Here is an 18,318-nt window from a genome sequence, read left to right as displayed (position 1 = left end):
CTACATATAACAGGCATTTAGACAGTCATTTAAATGGGCAAAGCATACAAGGATATAGTTCTAATGCAGGCAAGCAGGGCTAATGTAGTTGGCAAAAAGCTTGGCGTAAATATGTGCTGAAAACACTCTCTGTATACGACTGTGGCTCTGTGAAGTACTTTTAATTCCATAAAATTAATACTTTATGAAAAATATCACTTTTTCAGCATATTAGCAGCTGCAGTGAAACATGACTGTATCATGATGCTTGGTTGAAAAATACAGTGGATTCTGATTAATTGGGACACATTGGAACCAATACATTTTGGCCCAATTAAGCAGCTGCCCCAATTAGTTGAAAAATTTCATGGAAATAATTGAAAAATGTATAAAAAAGACAAGGTACTGTTTAACTGAGTAACAAATTAGGTATTTAAATGCAGAACAAATTAGAACATTATTAATGTGACTACAGTACTATAAAACTGTATAGTATTTCCTAATAGTTTATATTGGAAGAATTAATCAAGTGTACACTGTTTTGATTGGCTGTAAGTGAACAAAATCAGCACAGACACCTGATGCAGATAATGGACTATCTTCATGCAATGCTATCGCCAATTGCATTCTCAAAATCTTCACTTTCATTGTAAAATTCAAAATGATTGTCGATACTTTCAAATTCTTCGTAGTTCCTAACTTGTTGAAGTAGTGAAATTGTTTCATTTCCACCCCAGCCATTTCTGGCATCTCCAAGCCTAAATGCTTGAAACCGCAGTGAGCAAAACAGTTCTGAGTAGTCTTACTCCTTACTTCTCACTACTAGTCTCAAAAATCACTTCTTTTTGAACACAAGTACAAGCAACTAACATTATGTAAAAACTGTTCGACATCAGTCTCCTGCCCCAGTTAAGCGACATAGTGTCCCAAATAAATGAAGGGGAAATCTGGCTATTTTCTTGATTAGCTTTTGATTAAGCAACGCTTGATTAAGAGTTGTCCCAAATATGCTGCTGCCCCAATTAACCAATGGCCTAACTAACCAGAATCCACTGTAGTTCAGATGTGCATTATACACCTGTGTAGATTTGGCCTGTAATATTGAGTATCCATAGGGCAGTTATTGTGATGAATAAATCATTAGATTGTCATGCATTGTGTGATAAATTCTCAGTAATGGCATCATTAAGTATAGTAGAATAAATCACTCAGTTAGTATTTTAGTATTATATATAGATAGTATTATAGAGGCAGACAGAGGAAAAGATGGATGGGCAACATTAAAGAATGACAGGGAAAACATTTGCGGTGACCCAAGCCCTGGCACACAACTGTGACAGATGGAACAGACCGGTGCTAAGCTTGTCATGACAACACCCTGATGACTCCACTAGGAGTTAAGGGCGCAAGAAGAAGAAGTATTATAATTATTAATATCCATAAGACCCAAAGGCATAGCAAACTTAGGCCATTCTCCCATCTCCCCATAACCTTTGATGCCCTGGCTAAGCAGGAACCCATCAACCTCCGCTTTAAATATACCCAGTCACTTGGCTTTCACAGATGTCTATGGCAATAAATTCCACAAAGTCACCACCCTCTGGCTCAAGAAATTCCTCTTCCTTTGATTTAAAGGATTGTCCTCTTCTGAGGCTGTGCCCTCTGGTCTTAGACTCTCGTACTATTGGAAATATCCTCTCCACATCCACTCTATCTCAGTCTTTCAATGCTCAATAGATTTCATGATTAGCTATATGAAGTACAGAACAATAAAAATTCTCTGGTGTATTATGATGCACATCTGAACTACAGTGGATTCTGGTTAGTTAGGCCATTGGTTAATTGGGGCAGCTGCATATTTGGGACAACTCTTAATCAAGTGTTGCTTAATCAAAAGCTAATTAAGAAAATAACCAGATTTCCTTTTCATTTATTTAGGACACTATGCCGCTTAATTGGGGCAGGAGACTGATGTCGAACAGTTTTAAAATAATGTTTTCCCAGAAACTGGCACCTATTTCTATAGATTGCCATTAATTTTTTTGTCTTTCTTTGTTATCTCTCTTTCATTATGGCACTATTTATTAACAAGTAACAAATAGTATTTCAAGTAAGTACGAACCGTTCAAATAATTATAAACATTAGGGCAGTTATAGAAGGAAACAGTGTAATAAGTGTCTCAATAAATTATTTAGTCTATAAATATTACAATTGTAATATAGGCAGCAAAACTGATAATCAAGCACCCTTGAGACCCTCTGGTGGTGTCATTATATGAATTATTGGATGTTACTCCTTTTAATTACTCAACATTTTTAATTAACCATGTTTAATGAACCCAACCAATTCCCCTCTACCACCACCCTCTTCTGTCTGGCGGAACTGGTCCTCATCCTCAACCATTTCTCCTTCAGTTCCTCCCACTTCCTCCAAATTCAAAAAATAGCCATGGGCACCAGTAACCACATCAGCTATGCCTGCCTTTTTGTTGGTCATGTAGAACAGTCCCATGTTCCAAGCCTTTCCCTGGTAAAGCTCCCCAACTCTTTCTCCGCTACATTGATGACTGCATTGGTGCTGCTTCTTGCATCTATGCTGAGCTCTTCTATTTCATCAACTTTGCCTCCAACTTCCACCCTCCCTTTGTCCATGTCTGACAGCTCTTTCTCCTTTCTTGATCTCTGTCCCCATCTCTGGAGACAAATTGTGGACCTACTTCTTTTATAAACCTACCAATTCTCACAGCTAACTTGCCTCCTGTAAAAATGTCATTCCCTTTTCTCAGTTCCAGTTGCATGATCCTTTCATGTCTCTGCTGCATTTGTTCCTAGGATGAGGATTACTGTTCCAGGACATTAGAGAAGTCCCTCTTCTTTAAAGAATGGAGTTTTCTCTTCCTCCACCGTTAATACTACTTTCACTTGCATCTCCTCCATTTCCTGGACATCCGTGCTCACCTCATCTTCCTGCCAGGGATCAAGTTCCTCTTGTCCTCAGCTACCACCCCATGAGCTTCCACATCCAAAATATAATTCTCTGCAACTTCTGCTATCTTCAAAGGGACCCTACCACCAAACACATCTTTACCTGCCCCCACAACTCTCCACTTTCCGAAGGGTTCGCTCCCTCTGTGACTCCCTTCTCTGTTTGTTCCTTCCTACTAATCTCCCTCCTGCCAATATCTCTGTAAGTGGCAGAAGTGCTACACTTACCCTTTCACCTCCTCCCTCACTTCCATTCAGGGTTCCAAACTGTCCTTGAAGCAACATTTTACCTGTGAGTTTATTGGGGTCATCTACTATATTTGGCACTCCTGATGCATCCTCCTCTATGTTAGTGTAGATGTAGTTTGGGGGACTGCTTTGTTGAGCACCTCCGTCCCATCTGCGAAAAGTGGAATTTCCCAGCGGCCAAACATTTTAATTCCTATCCCCATTCCCATTCTGACATGTCGGTCCATAGCCTCCTTTTGTGCCAAGTCGAGGCCACCCTCGATGGAGAAGTGACACCTTATATTCCATCTGGGTAGCCTCCAAACTGATAGCATGAACATAGATTTCTTCAAGATCTGGTATTTTTCCCCTCCCCTTCCCTCTACTTCAGTTCCCCACTTTGACCTCTTAACTCTTCTCTTCTGCCTATCACCTCTCCCTGGTGCACCTCCTCCTTTCCTTTTTTCCATGGTCTACTCTCTTTTTTTGTCAGATTCCTTCATCTCTATCCCTTTACCTTTCCCACCTATCACAATTTCTTACTTCATCTCCCCCTCTTCCACCTACCTGGCTTGACCTATTACCTTCTAGCTAGTCCTCCTCCTCCTTCCCTCATCTATTTATCCTGCCCCTCCCCCTTCTGTTCCAATCCTGACGAAGGGTCTTGGCTTGAAACGTCAACTGTTTATTCATTTCTATAGATGCTACCTGACCTGCTGAGTTCTTGCAGCATTTTGTGTGTGTTACTTTGGATTTTCAGCTTCTGCAGAATCTCTTATGTTTAACATTTTTAATTTACTTCCTCAGATGTTATACTGCAGTGTAATTAATATATGTTCCAATGAATCAGGTGAGATTAAAGGAATGGTAAATTTATAGGGAATAGTAGAGAATGGGGTCTTAGTGAGTCTAAAGATAACTTGGGAAATTAAGCTCCAGTAAGTTTAAAGAGAATGTAGAAATGGGGCTCTGTTAAACCAGATGCCAAACCATTGGAATTTTAACTTATTTGCTAAAGAGTTACTGGAGTTTATCACCCTGCCCATGTAGCTGCAGTTCAAGCTCATAGAACTAGATGTTTCAATCCCTTCGATAAGCAGATCCTAACTCGGGTCATAGCATAGAGATCATGAGGTGGGGCTTGGTGTGTGGCAGATGCTTCCCGGGGCCAGCAGCTGGGCACCGCCCCCCTTAGATGTTTCATCAATTTAAGCCCACTACATCTCCAGAGGACCCAACAGTGCGACCTGGCATCCCAGGTACACGCCCTTGACATCTGGCCACCCACAGGTCATTTTAGGGTCCAGATGCTGTCACTCCTCTTCATCCATAACCAGTCGCTGCTTTGCTTGACTACCTCCAAGAGTTCACTGGCCCTGGCTTTGGACTCCCAGTCCCTTCAGCAATCTGATCATGGAAGTAGCCACAAATCCTCTGTAGCCAACCTCTACTGGGAAAATCTGCACCTTCGATCCATGTTGCTTAGCATCTGTGGCCAACTCAGCAAATCTTACATGTTTCTGCTCATATACCTCACAGACTACATCTTCCCAGGACACTGAGCTCTGAGGTTCAGACTGCTGGACCACAAGACCAAATCTGGTCTGAGGGTGGTAGTGGCTATCTCTGGGGGAAATATTAGCCATTTGTGAAGGTTGACAGTGATTTTCCAGTCACGGGCAGGCTCCAGTATGCCTGACACCAACCGTGTCACTGGGGGTGGCACTATCTGTCCTTGCTGGACAAAGGGGATGGTGTTTATTCCAGTCATATGGGGCTTAGAGTTGTTATTCAATCTTTGCTTCTCCACAATAGATGCCAGACATCTGAGAACCTGGTTGTGCCTCCATGTGTATCTTCCTTGAGTAAGGGTTACTTTGCAAGATGAGAGGATGTGTTTGAGATTTGCTGTTTTTCCACAGAGTGGACAAGCTGGGTCTTCACCAAACCACTGGTTCAGATTTTTGGGAGTTGGGAGACCATCATAAACAGCTCTTATAAGGAAGCTAATCTATCTTTCTTCATTTTACAATAAGTCTTTCCAGCTGAAATTTCTTTTCTCCATGTTTTTCCACCTTGTCCACTGTCCCTGTTTTGCCTGAGACACTGCTCTTGCATACCTTATCTGCTACTTTTGTCACTGTACTTCCTCAACCACCATAGCTTTTGTTTTGTTGCCTTTTGCCAAGTGGGTCTCTTTGAGGCTGTGTCAAGGCCCCCTCTTCCAATTGCACCTGGCCCACCATGTCTGTAAACCTGAGTGCTGCTTTTGCCTGTTTTACTTCTCCCTGTTAAGGTCCTGGGTGCAGTATCCTGGACTACACTGTCACGAGATTTTGAGAGAATCATCTCAAGCCTCACCTTTGCTTGTGTTTAACATTTTTAACTTACTTTCTCAGATGTTATACTCTAGTGTAATAAATTTTCCAATGAATCAATCATTGAGCATTGAGAATAGGAGTTGGGATGTAATGTTAAAATTGTACAAGGCATTGGTAAGGCCGAATTTGGAGTATTGTGTACAGTTCTGGTCACCGAATTATAGGAAAGATATCAACAAAATAGAGAGAGTACAGAGAAGGTTTATTAGAATGTTACCTGGGTTTCAGCACCTAAATTACAGGGAAAGGCTGAACAAGTTAGGTCTTTATTCTTTGGAGCATAGAAGGTTGAGGGGGGACTTGATAGAGGTATTTAAAATAATGAGGGGGATAGATTGAGTTGATGTGGATAGGCTTTTTCCATTGAGAGTAGGGGAGATTCAAACAAGAGGATATGATTTGAGAGTTAAGGGGCAAAAGTTTAAGGGTAGCATGAGGGGGAATTTCTTTACTTAGAGAGTGGTAGCTGTGTGGAATGAGCTTCCAGTAGAAGTGGTAGAAGCAGGTTTGGTATTGTCATTTAAAGTAAAATTGGATAGGTATATGGACAGGAAAGGAATGGAGGGTTATGGGCTGAGTGCGGGCCACTGGGACTAGGTGAGTGGAAGCATCGGCACGGATTAGAAGGGCCGAGATGGCCTGTTTCCATGCTATAATTGTTATATGGTTATATGGAATCAGGTGAGATTAAAGGGAATGTGGGAAACAGAGCCTTGGTGAGTTTATAGGGAATTGTAGAGAATGGGGTCCTAGTGAGTCTAAATTTAGCTTGGGAAATTAAGCTCCAGTGAGTTTAAAGAGAATGCAGAAATAGGGCTCTGCTAAACCACTGGAACCAGATGCCAAACTATTGGAATTTTAAATAATTTGATAATGAGTTACTGGAGTTTATCACCCTGCTCAAGTAGCTGCTGTGGATAAAGCAAGTGAGAGGGCAAGTAGTTACTGTTGCTTTAATGGGTGGGTAAGCAACACAGAACTGAAAAGAAATTCTTCTGATTTCCTTTTGCTAAATTTATGAGAAGTACTTGATTCAAGACATAAGCTTACATTTGACATTGCAGTAGTCAGTTTCATGAAGAAAGTCTTAAACTGTGATAGTCATCCTTGGTGGTCATCCGTCCAAATATCCGCTCTTGTGGCAATATCTGTGCCTGATTACATTTCAGAGAAACATCCAGGATGGTTTGCTAAGGCAGAGGCAAAACAGAATATGTGTTTGCTGTTGATTATCCATCTCAGTTGGATTGAAAAAGACGGCTGGGCATTTTAAAAATCTGTTTTATGGTGTGTAGGTTCTGAGAAAGGAAAATTAACCAGGATTTGTCGTAATCCCTTCCCAGTAAATCTGTTGAAGGCGTGCATTTATGGATGTTAGAATATAGGTGGATTAGATCTGCTATGATTTCTACAATGATCAAATATCATTACAGACACTCATAAATGTAATACAAGATGTTAAATAAGTTCAAGAGGGACTGGCAATTGTAAACATTTTAAGGGGTAGGGCTGAGAAAGTTGAAAACCTGTTATTTCACAGAAGTGCTTGTTACCTCAGCCTGCTGTGAATATCATGCTGATGGACACCAAATTTGCTATTTAGGTGATTATTGGAAGAATATAATTGCCCGGATTAAGGAGCATAGAAATATTTTATATTCATAATTTATGAGCTGCTGCAATTGTCTTCAATTCCTAAACCTCTGGCCAAGTCAGTATTAATAATGAAAAATTGCCAAAGAGATGTGTCACCAAATGTAACAGGAAAAAAATATAATTATAAGCCTTAGAATCTCACCAAAGCTTAAGATGGGACTGGTCCGTTTTTGTCTAGAGTCTAGCAGTTATGATAGATGGCGATCTGAAGATATGCAATGTGTCAGTGGTGTATCAGCAGTCTTTCCTTTGTCCTATTGGGTAATCTCGGCTGGAGTGGCTTTCAACTACTACGTGTATCAAGGGTAAACTGAGGTGGAATGCCAATGTTGATATCTTGCAGGAATCTCCAAAGCAGTTGCAAATTCAAACACAGGCAGTCCCCGAGTTACAAATGTCCGACTTATGGACAACTCGTACTTACAAACCGAGGAAGGAGAACGTTGTCCGCCATTTTAAGTCAGATCGCGACGCCGTCCGCCATTTTAAGTCGGGACGCAGCGCCGTCTGCCATTTTAAGTCGTTGCTGTTGCCACTGTGTTGAGTGTTTAACTTTGTATTTGGCTTAAATTTTTCTTAGTAAGATTCACCCTGACCCTGTCCCCCCCAGTTCTGGTTGGCTGGTGGCGCAGTCAGATCAGCACCGAGCTAGAGAACGGAGGTTCCCGAGTTCGATTTAGTGACAGACCAGTCCCGTGCCGGGTTGATTATCAATCCAGTGACTCCCGTACCATCCATGCCGGGTTGATGTTGAGCTCGCAACTTGACCTCGTAAAAAAAACACTGCCACCTCCAGTTTAAATTCCCACGCAGAATATTGTGAAGGATCAAATACCCAAACCCAGCACAGCCCCCACTTGTCCCATTTAACCTGTCTCAGTGTGGTGCAGTTTAGCACCTGGGGAAATCAGTGCTGTGGTCCTTAGGACCCAGTAGACCTCGGGAGCCGGCACAGGTCGGGACCTGCTGCTCGCAGTGTTTCTGCTCCATTGACGGGAAGCGATCGCGATTGAAAATAAAGTGGAAATAATAAAGCGTTTGGAAAGAGGTGAAATGCCATTAGTCATTGGAAAAGCGTTAGGCTACAGTCGGTCAACGATTGGAACAACTTTAAAGGATAACGGATAAAGTGAGAATAATGGAGCATGTGAAAGGCCCTGCCCCGATGAAAGGTACAATTATTACTAAACAACGCAGTGGTTTAATTATTGGAATACATACATTTCTTAAGTGTTTTGTATGCATAGAAAGGTAAAATATATACTGTATATTAAGACAAACGTTTGACTAACTGATGCTAAATAATACCGGATGTACTTGTTCCAACTTACGTACAAATCCGACTTAAAGATGGACTCAGGAATGGAACTCATGCCTGTATGCCTCATTTTCCATAGTTTCATAGTACAACAGCTGTAGAATAGTCTTGACAGCACATCGGGCTTTGTTTTGTTTAGTTTACATTTTAAAAGCTTAGCTCTCAATTTGTCAAATCCAGTTTATTGTCATGTGCATGAGTACAATGAAAGCTTGCTTATAGTAGCATTACAGGCACGTGGCTACAGATAGCATGTAGAATATAAATTATATATGACAATGAAGAGAGATGAAAAAGACATTGCAAAAACTATCACAGGGAGCTTTCGGAGGATTGAACCTAAGTGTGGAGGAACGACAGGCTTTCTCCATCATGGAGGTCACTGGCACTGGCTCAACCCAGGAGCAGAGGGATGGCAAAGCTCCCAGGAGGAGACAGAAACAAGAGGTCAAGCATAGGAATGCCAACAGAGCCTCTGAGTGACATTGCAAGACAGTTCATTCTCTCCAACACAATGATTGCTGGGTCCACTTTAAATAATAATAGAATGCAGAAAACTCGTGCCATTCACAATTAACTTGGCAAGGTTAAATCGTAAGCACAAGGGGTTAACAGCTCTAAAATAAGAATTAATAAATACAGGTGCTCAAGAACTCTAGAAGCTTAACATTTTACAGCAGGCTGCAGGGTTTCTTGACAAAAACAAGACCTTAATGGAAAAAAAGACGCAATTGAAGATAAGTCCGTGGTAATGCAAAAGGTGGTCCATTGTGTTCTTTTACTGAAATGGGATTAGTTGTGAAGGTTGGTTCAAGAACCTGATTATAGGAAGAATTTTCTGTTGCACTGCATGCACAAGTATGCATGACTCTCATCTGTGGGTGATATTCTCAGTAGTGAGCACTGTCTGAAGTGTGGATCCATGATAATAAAGGCAACTCTCTATACCTTTCGCTGTTCATATTAGTCGTCTTTCCAAACAGAAGCAACAGAATCTAGGATCTTAGTGGAAAAAGCCTTATGTCTCCTGAAGATAAGATATTGCTACTTGTGAGAGTCCAGGGATACCTTGCAGTAAGCCCAAGCAGCTGCAGAATTCATGCCCAACAACCTTGCCAGCTAAAAATTTGGTTGCAGAGGAAAAAGATCAAGGAGTATCAGACTATGAGGGCCACAAGGCAGAGAGCAACAGGAGACCAGAAGGACAATTTTGTTCAGCATCTGTATATAGCATTATAATCTGCTGAACAGGGGAATTAATCATTGTCCCTTGGGAGATGGGGAATACCATATTAAGTCAAATCAAGTCTAATTATTCAAATCATACGTAGATACAGCTGAATGAGCTGAATGCATAGTTACAGCTGGTGGAGAGCACTGGAGACATACGCCAAATTCTAAATATGCTGTGCTGAGCAGGTCTTCTGGTCACTGGCTCATGGGGCCTTTTCCTGACATGTATTTTGCCGCCAAGATCTTGTGTCTTTTGAGTTTGAAGCCCTAGTGTTTGTTTTTGCTGTGAGAAGTGTGTCTTATGTTGTACCACAGTGCCAGAAATTGGAAGAGCCTTCTCCAGAGGGAATCAGATCGTGCTTTATTGTTTGCTGATATTAGCACTGAATGCAATCATGTTTAAATTTACTTAAGATAGATGCAATTAAAATTTTAGACATTTATGCCCAGATATTTATCTCATCCAGTGGAACTAAATGTTGTTTTGTATCTATCAGATGTAAATGCTTCAAAATTTCCATTCAAATCTAACACACTGATGCATTTATATTAGCATAAATAGCATTATCAGCCAGATAAGAAATTCAAGAAAACAGTTTTTACAATGTTGAAGGCATATAAGTGCAAGTTGTTCTTAAGAAATCACTGAACAAGAAAATGAAAGGCTACTGTATATAGCAAAATTGAAAAGAGGAAACAGGCAGAATATAGATAGAAAAAACTGCATAATCATTTTGATAATATGAAAACTTCAGTATCAAATCAGTTTTAAATTGTGTAAAGGACATTATTTTTGACTTTTATTTCTCTTTACTCTCAGGGACAATGCATGAGAGAAGACTGAGCTTACCATATTTTACCACACTGTACAATAACTTCGAGCTTCGTGTAACCAAATTAATTTGCTCAGAGTTTACAGAGAAAGGACCATGAAAGATTTTGAAGGTGAGTTTTGTCCAGAATTTAAGATACTGAATATTAACATTTTGTGCATGTTGAATTAAGCTCATAGTCTAACAAAGAGCAAGACTGAGGTGGTGCTTCTGTAGAATATTTAGATTCATTTTCTCACACCACTAAGTTCATTATTTAATGAATGCTGCTGTCGGAGAATATGAGTGATGATATTTGTAGAAAGAGGGAATACTTGTGCTTCATTGAATTACATCTTCATGACAATGGCATTCAGCAAGGCTGGAGACCCGTGAGATCTGGACCTCCGCTACCCACAGAGCCATCTTGAATACAGAAGTGGCGTGGAATCAGCAAGTGAGGGAAGAGTGAGTTCACTATTAAAATTAGACATTTGTAGTGTCTGCCCATAATCAAAAAAATTTAATACTACCAATTTCTAAAAGGATACATAATGACAAAAGAATTCAAATAAAACCACAGTATCAATAGATTTAACAGTATGAACAGTATAGTTGGCCCTCCTTATCCACGGGGGATTGGTTCCGGGACCCCTTGCAGATACCAAAATTCGCGGATGCTGAAGTCCCTTATTCAGTCTGTCTCAATGCGATGGACCTTAGGACCCAGTGGAACCTCAGACCTTATTTAACCTGTCTCAATGCGGTGGACATTAGGACTCGGTGGTAGAGATCTGAATCCGCAGTGTTTCTGTTCGCGAAAATAATCACGAACAGGATTGAAAATAAAGTGGAAATAATAAAGCGATGGGAAAGAGGTGAAACGCCATCGGTCATTGTAAAAGCGTGAGGCTACGTTGGTCAATGATCGGAACAATTTTAAAGGATAAAGTGAGAAAGGCTCTGCCCCGATGAAAGCTACAATTATTACTAAGCAACGCAGTGGTTTAATTTTTGGGTTTTGGGTTTTTGATCCTCCACATCAACCCAGCACGTTGGAGAGTGCACTCAGGAGCGATCTGTCCCGAGAACTTCCGTTCCCGATCCTGGCGCTGAAACATATGTTCTTAAGTGTTTTATATGCATAGAAAGGTAAAATATTTACTATATACTAAGAAAAACGTTTGACTAACTGACGCTAAATAATACCAGATGTACCTGTTCCGACTTACTTAGTAAGAGAACTTCCAAATTTTTTCAATCCCGATCCACGATAATCCACGCAATCCTCCCATATACTTTAAATCATCTCTAGATTACTTATAATACGTAATACAATGTAAATGCTATGTAAGATGGTTGTTATACTGCATTGTTTAGGGAATAATGACAAGAAAAAAATTCTGCACATGCTTGAACAACAGGTGCTGGAAGAGCACTTCCAGGTTTTCGCGATTTGCAGTTAGTTGAATTCGCGCATGCGGAATTCGCGGATAAGGAGGGCCGACTGTATTAACTTTTGAAAAAGGATCAAGTACTTTCATGGTGTATATGACAAATTAACTTCTGTATTAACTTTTATTAACAGTATCAACAGCATAGCAGTAAAAGGTAAAACAGGCTTCTCCAATCCCAGGATTAACTTAAACTTCCTTCATTGTTATTAGAACACAATGCTCATCAGTGCTGTTGATTCAATTATTTATTCTCTCTCTCTCTCTCTCTCTCTCTCTCTCTCTCTCTCTCTCTCTCTCTCTCTCTCTCTCTCTCTCTCTCTCTCTCTCTCTCTCTCTCTCTCTCTCTCTCTCTCTCTCTCTCTCTCTCTCTCTCTCTCTCTCTCTCTCCTCCTCTCTCCTCCTCTCTCCTCCTCTCTCCTCCTCTCTCCTCCTCTCTCCCCCTCTCTCCCCCTCTCTCCCCTCTCTCCTCTCTCCTCTCTCCTCTCTCCTCTCTCCTCTCTCCTCTCTCCTCTCTCCTCTCTCCTCTCTCCTCTCTCTCTTCATATATTACTTTACCCTCCATCCTTTGTACCTGACGCATGTGGCTTCCTTTTGAACGGTGGCCTGATACATATAATCACTTCATCACTTGAGGTCTTTTTAACTATTTATTAAAATGATTAGAAATTGTTGTCTTTAAGAAAGGGTCCAATTAAGGAGGGGGTTCTGCAGTCTACAATGACCAGGTGTATATATAGGGAAGATCTCTTGTTGTGAACAAAGCTGATGTGTTCCTCATTTATGGGGGTTTGGAGAAAGTAAAGGCTAATGAGATCTAGTACCAGCTGACTGCAAATCTATTTAGGTTGAGCATTGTTCACTTTTCTGCTGATGGCTCTAGACTGCATCAGGTATGGAAAAAGAAGTACAGCTTGAGCAGGAACAGATGTTGAGCAATCTGTAACAAAGCGGACGTGATATTATTACCTCTATTTTGAATGTCTAGATCAGTAAGGATCATGGTGGATTTTTTTGCCCATTTATAAATATGTGCAGTGCAAGACTAATCAGCTCTGCTTATGGACTCTTCAGAACTGTTGTGAAGACGTCAAGATAATGAAGTGATGGATTTCATTTTTTCCTGCAGGCCAAAAATACTTGTTTTCAGAGTTTTTCCTTCATTGTGTTACCCCTTAGAGCCTTATTGCTTCTATCACTGCCAGTGTTTCAGAGTCTTCTTGAATTGATTAGGATGCTCTCTTTTAAACAGTTATCTCCAAAGAAAGCTAATTGTGTAGAGGACTCACAAATCAGTAAATACATTTGCATTTCCTATACATTTAAACCAAGTTATCACAAGTTTAAACAAATGGCATACTTGAACATATATGTAAGTATGATAGGGTATGTGAGACATAGACTTTATCAGCCTTTAAGGATTGGAACATAGCTGATACTGATTTAGTAACTCCTTGTGGAGTTTTAGGCATATTCAGATTCAGTTTATTGTCATTTAGAAACCACAATGCAATGCAGTTAAAAAATGAGGCAACATTCCTCCAGAATGATATCACAAAAGCACATGACAAAACAGACTACACCAGAAAATCCACATAACATTTGGCAATCCCCAATCCAGAGTCCGGAGAGGCTGTTGCATATTAATATCGTGCTACCATCTCAGTGCGTTCCCCGGAAAGGAGCTCCAATGCAATCAGACAAAACAAGACCAAAAAATAAAGCTACAAGACCTGCACAAAACCACATAGTTACAACATATAGTTACAACAGTGCAAACAATAGCACAATTGATAAAAAACAGACCATGAGCACAGTAAAAATAGTCCAAAGATGTCAAAAGACCATAAGTTCAAAAGGAACCACCACACAGTTTCCACAAGTCCTCAGGGTCCCGATAGACGTCATCCCACGCAGTCGGCAGAAGGGAATACCCCCACTATGGACTTGCTCGGCGCTGCCCAACTCAGCCTTGCAGACGCAGCACACAATGAAAGCGACCTGACCGCAGTGGACTCTGAGTCCGTCGAACCTCCGAGCCTCCGACAGTCCCCTCTGGTACAGCTTCTCCTAGCACCATCCTCTGCCGAGCGTATTAAGACGCCCTCGGCAACGCGACCCCAAGGACTGGGGGCCTGGTCTTCCCAGCAGAGACCCGAACCTCAGCAGCAGCAGCAACGAAGAAGGTCTTCCTGGAGATTTCCAGATGTTCCTCCGTGCTCCCACGTCCGTTTTTCATCCGATTATGATTGCGCACGGCACCCCGCTTCACAAATAACAGATAATCAGCTTCAGAGTGGCCGCTGCAAGCTGCGTCACGCTGCCATCTTGGAATTTATTTATATATGTTTGGATTGGTGAAGATCAATTGTTGCATTTTTTGTTTCATCAATTAAAATAATGTTGGAAAATAGTAAACATTTTCTTGGGTATAAAATCAAAACCTAACCTGAACCCAGCCTGCGCATAGCCAGTCCAAACCCTGGCATAGCTGTAGTGAGGCACCCGTTGGTCAGGGTCCATCATGGGTGTTGTGTCCTAGCAGTCTAGATACGCAAGCCTGGGCAATACAATTTGGAAAGGAAGCTGTTGACTATGTAACAAGTCCGCCTCTCCACGCATCTGATGAACCCAAAGGAACGGCAGAGATCTATGCAATTTGGCACCAACAGCATTGCAGGTGTTGCCAGTTGGGATTGAACTCAATGTAGGACTGCCTTAGAGACTCCAGCTTTGGGTATTTCCCTTGGGGTTTAACCCTGAAGCCATCCCCTATGATTGGGTATCACCACAAGGGAACAGAGGTTTGAGATCAAAGATTCCAACCACGGCTGATGAGCCCCATTTGCCCAAAGTGACTGTTTTTAAGGTGCCAGTAGCCCACCTTTGCCTCTTCTCCTGTCAGTAGAAACAGTTCCACTGGACATAGTAACTAAGCCACACGTGTAGGCCGGAAGCTAAACTTGGTTGTCAGAGACTACTTGAGCTGCACGCCATAGTGGGAGCTTATCCCCACTCTCACCCCCAAGTTATAACAGCCTTAAGGAACCTTATAACATTTATCATGGTTGACTATTATTCTCAAATCAACTCAAAGGAAAATTGCAAAAAAATTGATAAAGTAATGTGTATTGGAATCAGATTTATTAATTCTGACTTGTATGCAGTGAAATTTTGCTGTATTGCACATATGCTACATTGCAGTTGATCAAGAATAGAGGACACATATAATCCTAAAAGCAGGTCATCCTGGGTCAGCATGATACAGCTTTACTTGATTGGAAACTGTATGTTTTATCAGATTATATCCTTGATCTGAACCCAAGATATATAGGTGGCTCCAATCAGATAGAAATGGATAGCCTACTTGTCGAGTTAGTCTGTTGATAGGTTAGGTTTGAATGGACTTCACAGGAACTATTCAAGTGGCAACTGTGGTAAGGTGTGTCCAGAAGTTGGATTTTATCCTTATTTTGGTGTGTTAATACAACTATATGGAACCCCTCCAAAGGAAAATAATGAAAATGGTCCAAAAAAAGGAAGTAAATGCAGTGGTGCTTTGTACCCAGAATAGTGCACTAAATTAGTGTTGTGCAGTTCCTACAGTCCTAGTGATCTTCAGGAGAGGGGGGGAGGGAGAGAGAGAGAGGGGGGGGGAGAGAGAGAGAGAGAAAGAAAGAAAAACCACACGCTGTGGTACCACTTCCTGGATGGTTGCTGCTGGAACAGTTTGTGGTTGGGGTGACTCAGGTCCCCAATGATCCTTCAGGATCTTTTTACACACCTGTCTTTGTAAGTGTCCTGAATAGTGGGAGGTTCACATCTACAGATGCACTGGGCTGTCCACACCACTCTGCAGAGTCCTGCGATTGCAGGAAGTACAATTCCCGTACTAGGTAGGGATGCAGCCAGTCAAGATGCTCTCAATTGTGCCCCTGTAGAAAGTTTTTAGGATTTGGGTCCCATACCAAACTTCTCCAACCAACTGCGGTGAAAGAGGAGCTCTTGTGCCTTCTTTACCTCACAGCCAATATGTACAGACCACACAAGATCCTCGGTGATGTGTATGCCAAGGAACTTAAAGCTGTTCACCCTCTCAACCCCAGATCCATTGATGTCAATAGAGGTTAGCCTGTCTCCGTTCCTGTTGTAGTCCACAACCAGCTGCTTTGTTTTTGCGACATTCAGGGAGAGGTTGTCTTCTTTACACCACCGTTAGGGTGATGATTTCTTCTCTGTAGGCTGCCTCATTATTATTTGTGATTAGGCCAAACAGTGTAGAGTCATCAGCAAATGTAATTAGCAAATTGGAGCAAATTGGGTGGTGACACAGTCATGGTATACAGAGAGTGAAGGAGGGGGCTTAGGACACAGCCCTGAGGGGCACCTGTGTTGAGGGTTAGAGGGGCAGAGGAGAGGGAGCCCACTGTTACCATCTGCTGGCGAACTGACAGTAAGTCCAGGATCCATTAAATATTATTCATAAAGATATTCTCTGATGTGAGTTTGTAACAAAATCATAAAAGACAGCAACAGGGAAGTCTGGACGTTTCTGATTGCTGTCATCTATGATACTGTATAGAAAAACATTCATATATATTTAGAATGTAAAATATGCGGAATAGTAAAAGGCTGTTTTGATATGTTTAGTACTTGTGTTGTAATAACTAGTAATGTGGTTTATCTTGTGAAAACTGATCTTACTGTAGGGGATTTCTGTCCTCACCTTGCTGTAACATACATCTCCCAAAATAGACGATTTTAATTAATTTGCTTTTATTAATGCTTGCGGACTCCGCCTTCCACTCACGGACATGTAAGACATAGTTTCTTTCTGTCCGCCTTTAATCTCTCCCTTTTCCAACTTAAACTTTGAAATTTCAACTTTATTCAGTTGGATCTGTGGAGCAACAGTTATAATTATGGCTACCCTAAGAAGCACCAAAGAGAACCCAGACCCAGGCAACGGAAAGCCTAAAAAAGCTGACGAGTTCTCGGAGGAACCCCCTTGGGTGAAGAGATTAGAGTTTCAAATCAACAGTATCAGCACTGAATTAACTCAACTAAAAGAAAAATTTGAAGAAAAAATTGACTCTCTGAGCCTCGATCTTAAAGAAGTTAGTCGAAATGTGGCTGACCTTTCTTCTTGTTTTGAAAAGGCTCAACAACAAATCGTCGATCTAGAAGCTCCGACGCGTCGGAACAATATTCGAGTTGTTGGATTAAAAGAGAAATCAGAATCTGCTGATACACCGGATTATTTTGCTAATATGTTTCAGTCTTTATTTCCAGAGGTTTGTTCGCAACCCCTGGAGATTGAAATGGTTCACAGAACCGGTGCTTTAAAACTTTTGGACTAAGGTAAAAACAGGCATATTGTTGTGCGTTTTCTCCGTTTTAGAGACGAAGATCGCATTATGAAGCTGCAAGAAAACAAAGGTTGTTTCAATTTCTAGGTTCGGAGATTCGCTGTTTTGAAGATTTTCCACGCGAAATTGTTAAGAAACGTGCTGGATTTGCCTCGGCCATGAAGTTAGCTTACCAGAAAAAGCTCTTTCCATCGCTTCAATATCCAGCTAAATTAAGGCTTTTAGTCAAAAAATCTGGGGCTCATATTTTTGATGACCCAGCCGAAGCATTGCGTTTTATTAACTCTTTGCCTGATGAGTCTGATGACGAGTCTGAAGCCTGAAGTTTGAATGATTTACAACAGTGTGATTGTCTCGCGGCATAAAGAGTGATGAAATTGGAAGATTTGATGGTTATAGAAAGTCTTTAGCTTAAAATGTATTTTTATCTCTGAAAAAGACTGGTTTGGATGGTTTTAACTTCAGAAGACATAACGGGAGAACTGTTGAAAGACTGTAGATAATTTTGAACCATCTAGAATTTTTTCTCTGCATCATTTAAATGAACGAATTTTTTTTTGTTCCGTATGCTTTTGTAAAGATTTTTAAAGTAATTATTCGGATTTCCTTACGTTTTAAAGATAGATTGCATAATTTAAAGATGGCGATTTGTTTTTCTTTTGTGCAAATATTTCAAGAATTGTTGTGGATGTGTTTTTCTTCCCTTATCTAATATTATGAAGGTTACTTTCAAAATTGAAGGTCGTTTTGTTTTACAAAAATAAACAGTTCCTTCCAACTTAATTATATTGAGACATATGTCAACTGTAATGAGTTTTATGTTCGTTAGAGGGAGACAGAGATTACTTTTTTCATTTTTTAAGTATATATTTAGGTAGGTGGAGTTTATATTCGCTTTCTATG

The 18,318-nt window shown here is 40.9% G+C and overlaps 1 protein-coding gene across 6 annotated transcripts in view; it reads left to right on the top strand.

The window, feature by feature from the left end:
- The window catches only part of LOC140729248 (zinc finger CW-type PWWP domain protein 1-like), a 215,769-nt gene that overhangs the window by 11,515 nt on the left and 185,936 nt on the right, over positions 1–18,318 (top strand). For all 6 annotated transcript variants that reach the window (XM_073048813.1, XM_073048812.1, XM_073048811.1 and 3 more), the window contains one exon: positions 10,601–10,725. In XM_073048813.1, coding sequence (XP_072904914.1) covers positions 10,710–10,725 — 16 coding nt within the window. In that variant the 5' untranslated portion in view covers positions 10,601–10,709. The remainder of the gene's footprint in view (positions 1–10,600; positions 10,726–18,318) is intronic.

This window comes from Hemitrygon akajei, chromosome 6 (assembly GCF_048418815.1).
Source record: "Hemitrygon akajei chromosome 6, sHemAka1.3, whole genome shotgun sequence".
Lineage (NCBI taxonomy): Eukaryota > Metazoa > Chordata > Chondrichthyes > Myliobatiformes > Dasyatidae > Hemitrygon > Hemitrygon akajei.
Note: the sequence above shows the minus strand (reverse complement) of the source record. Positions and strands in the feature narration are given on the sequence as shown.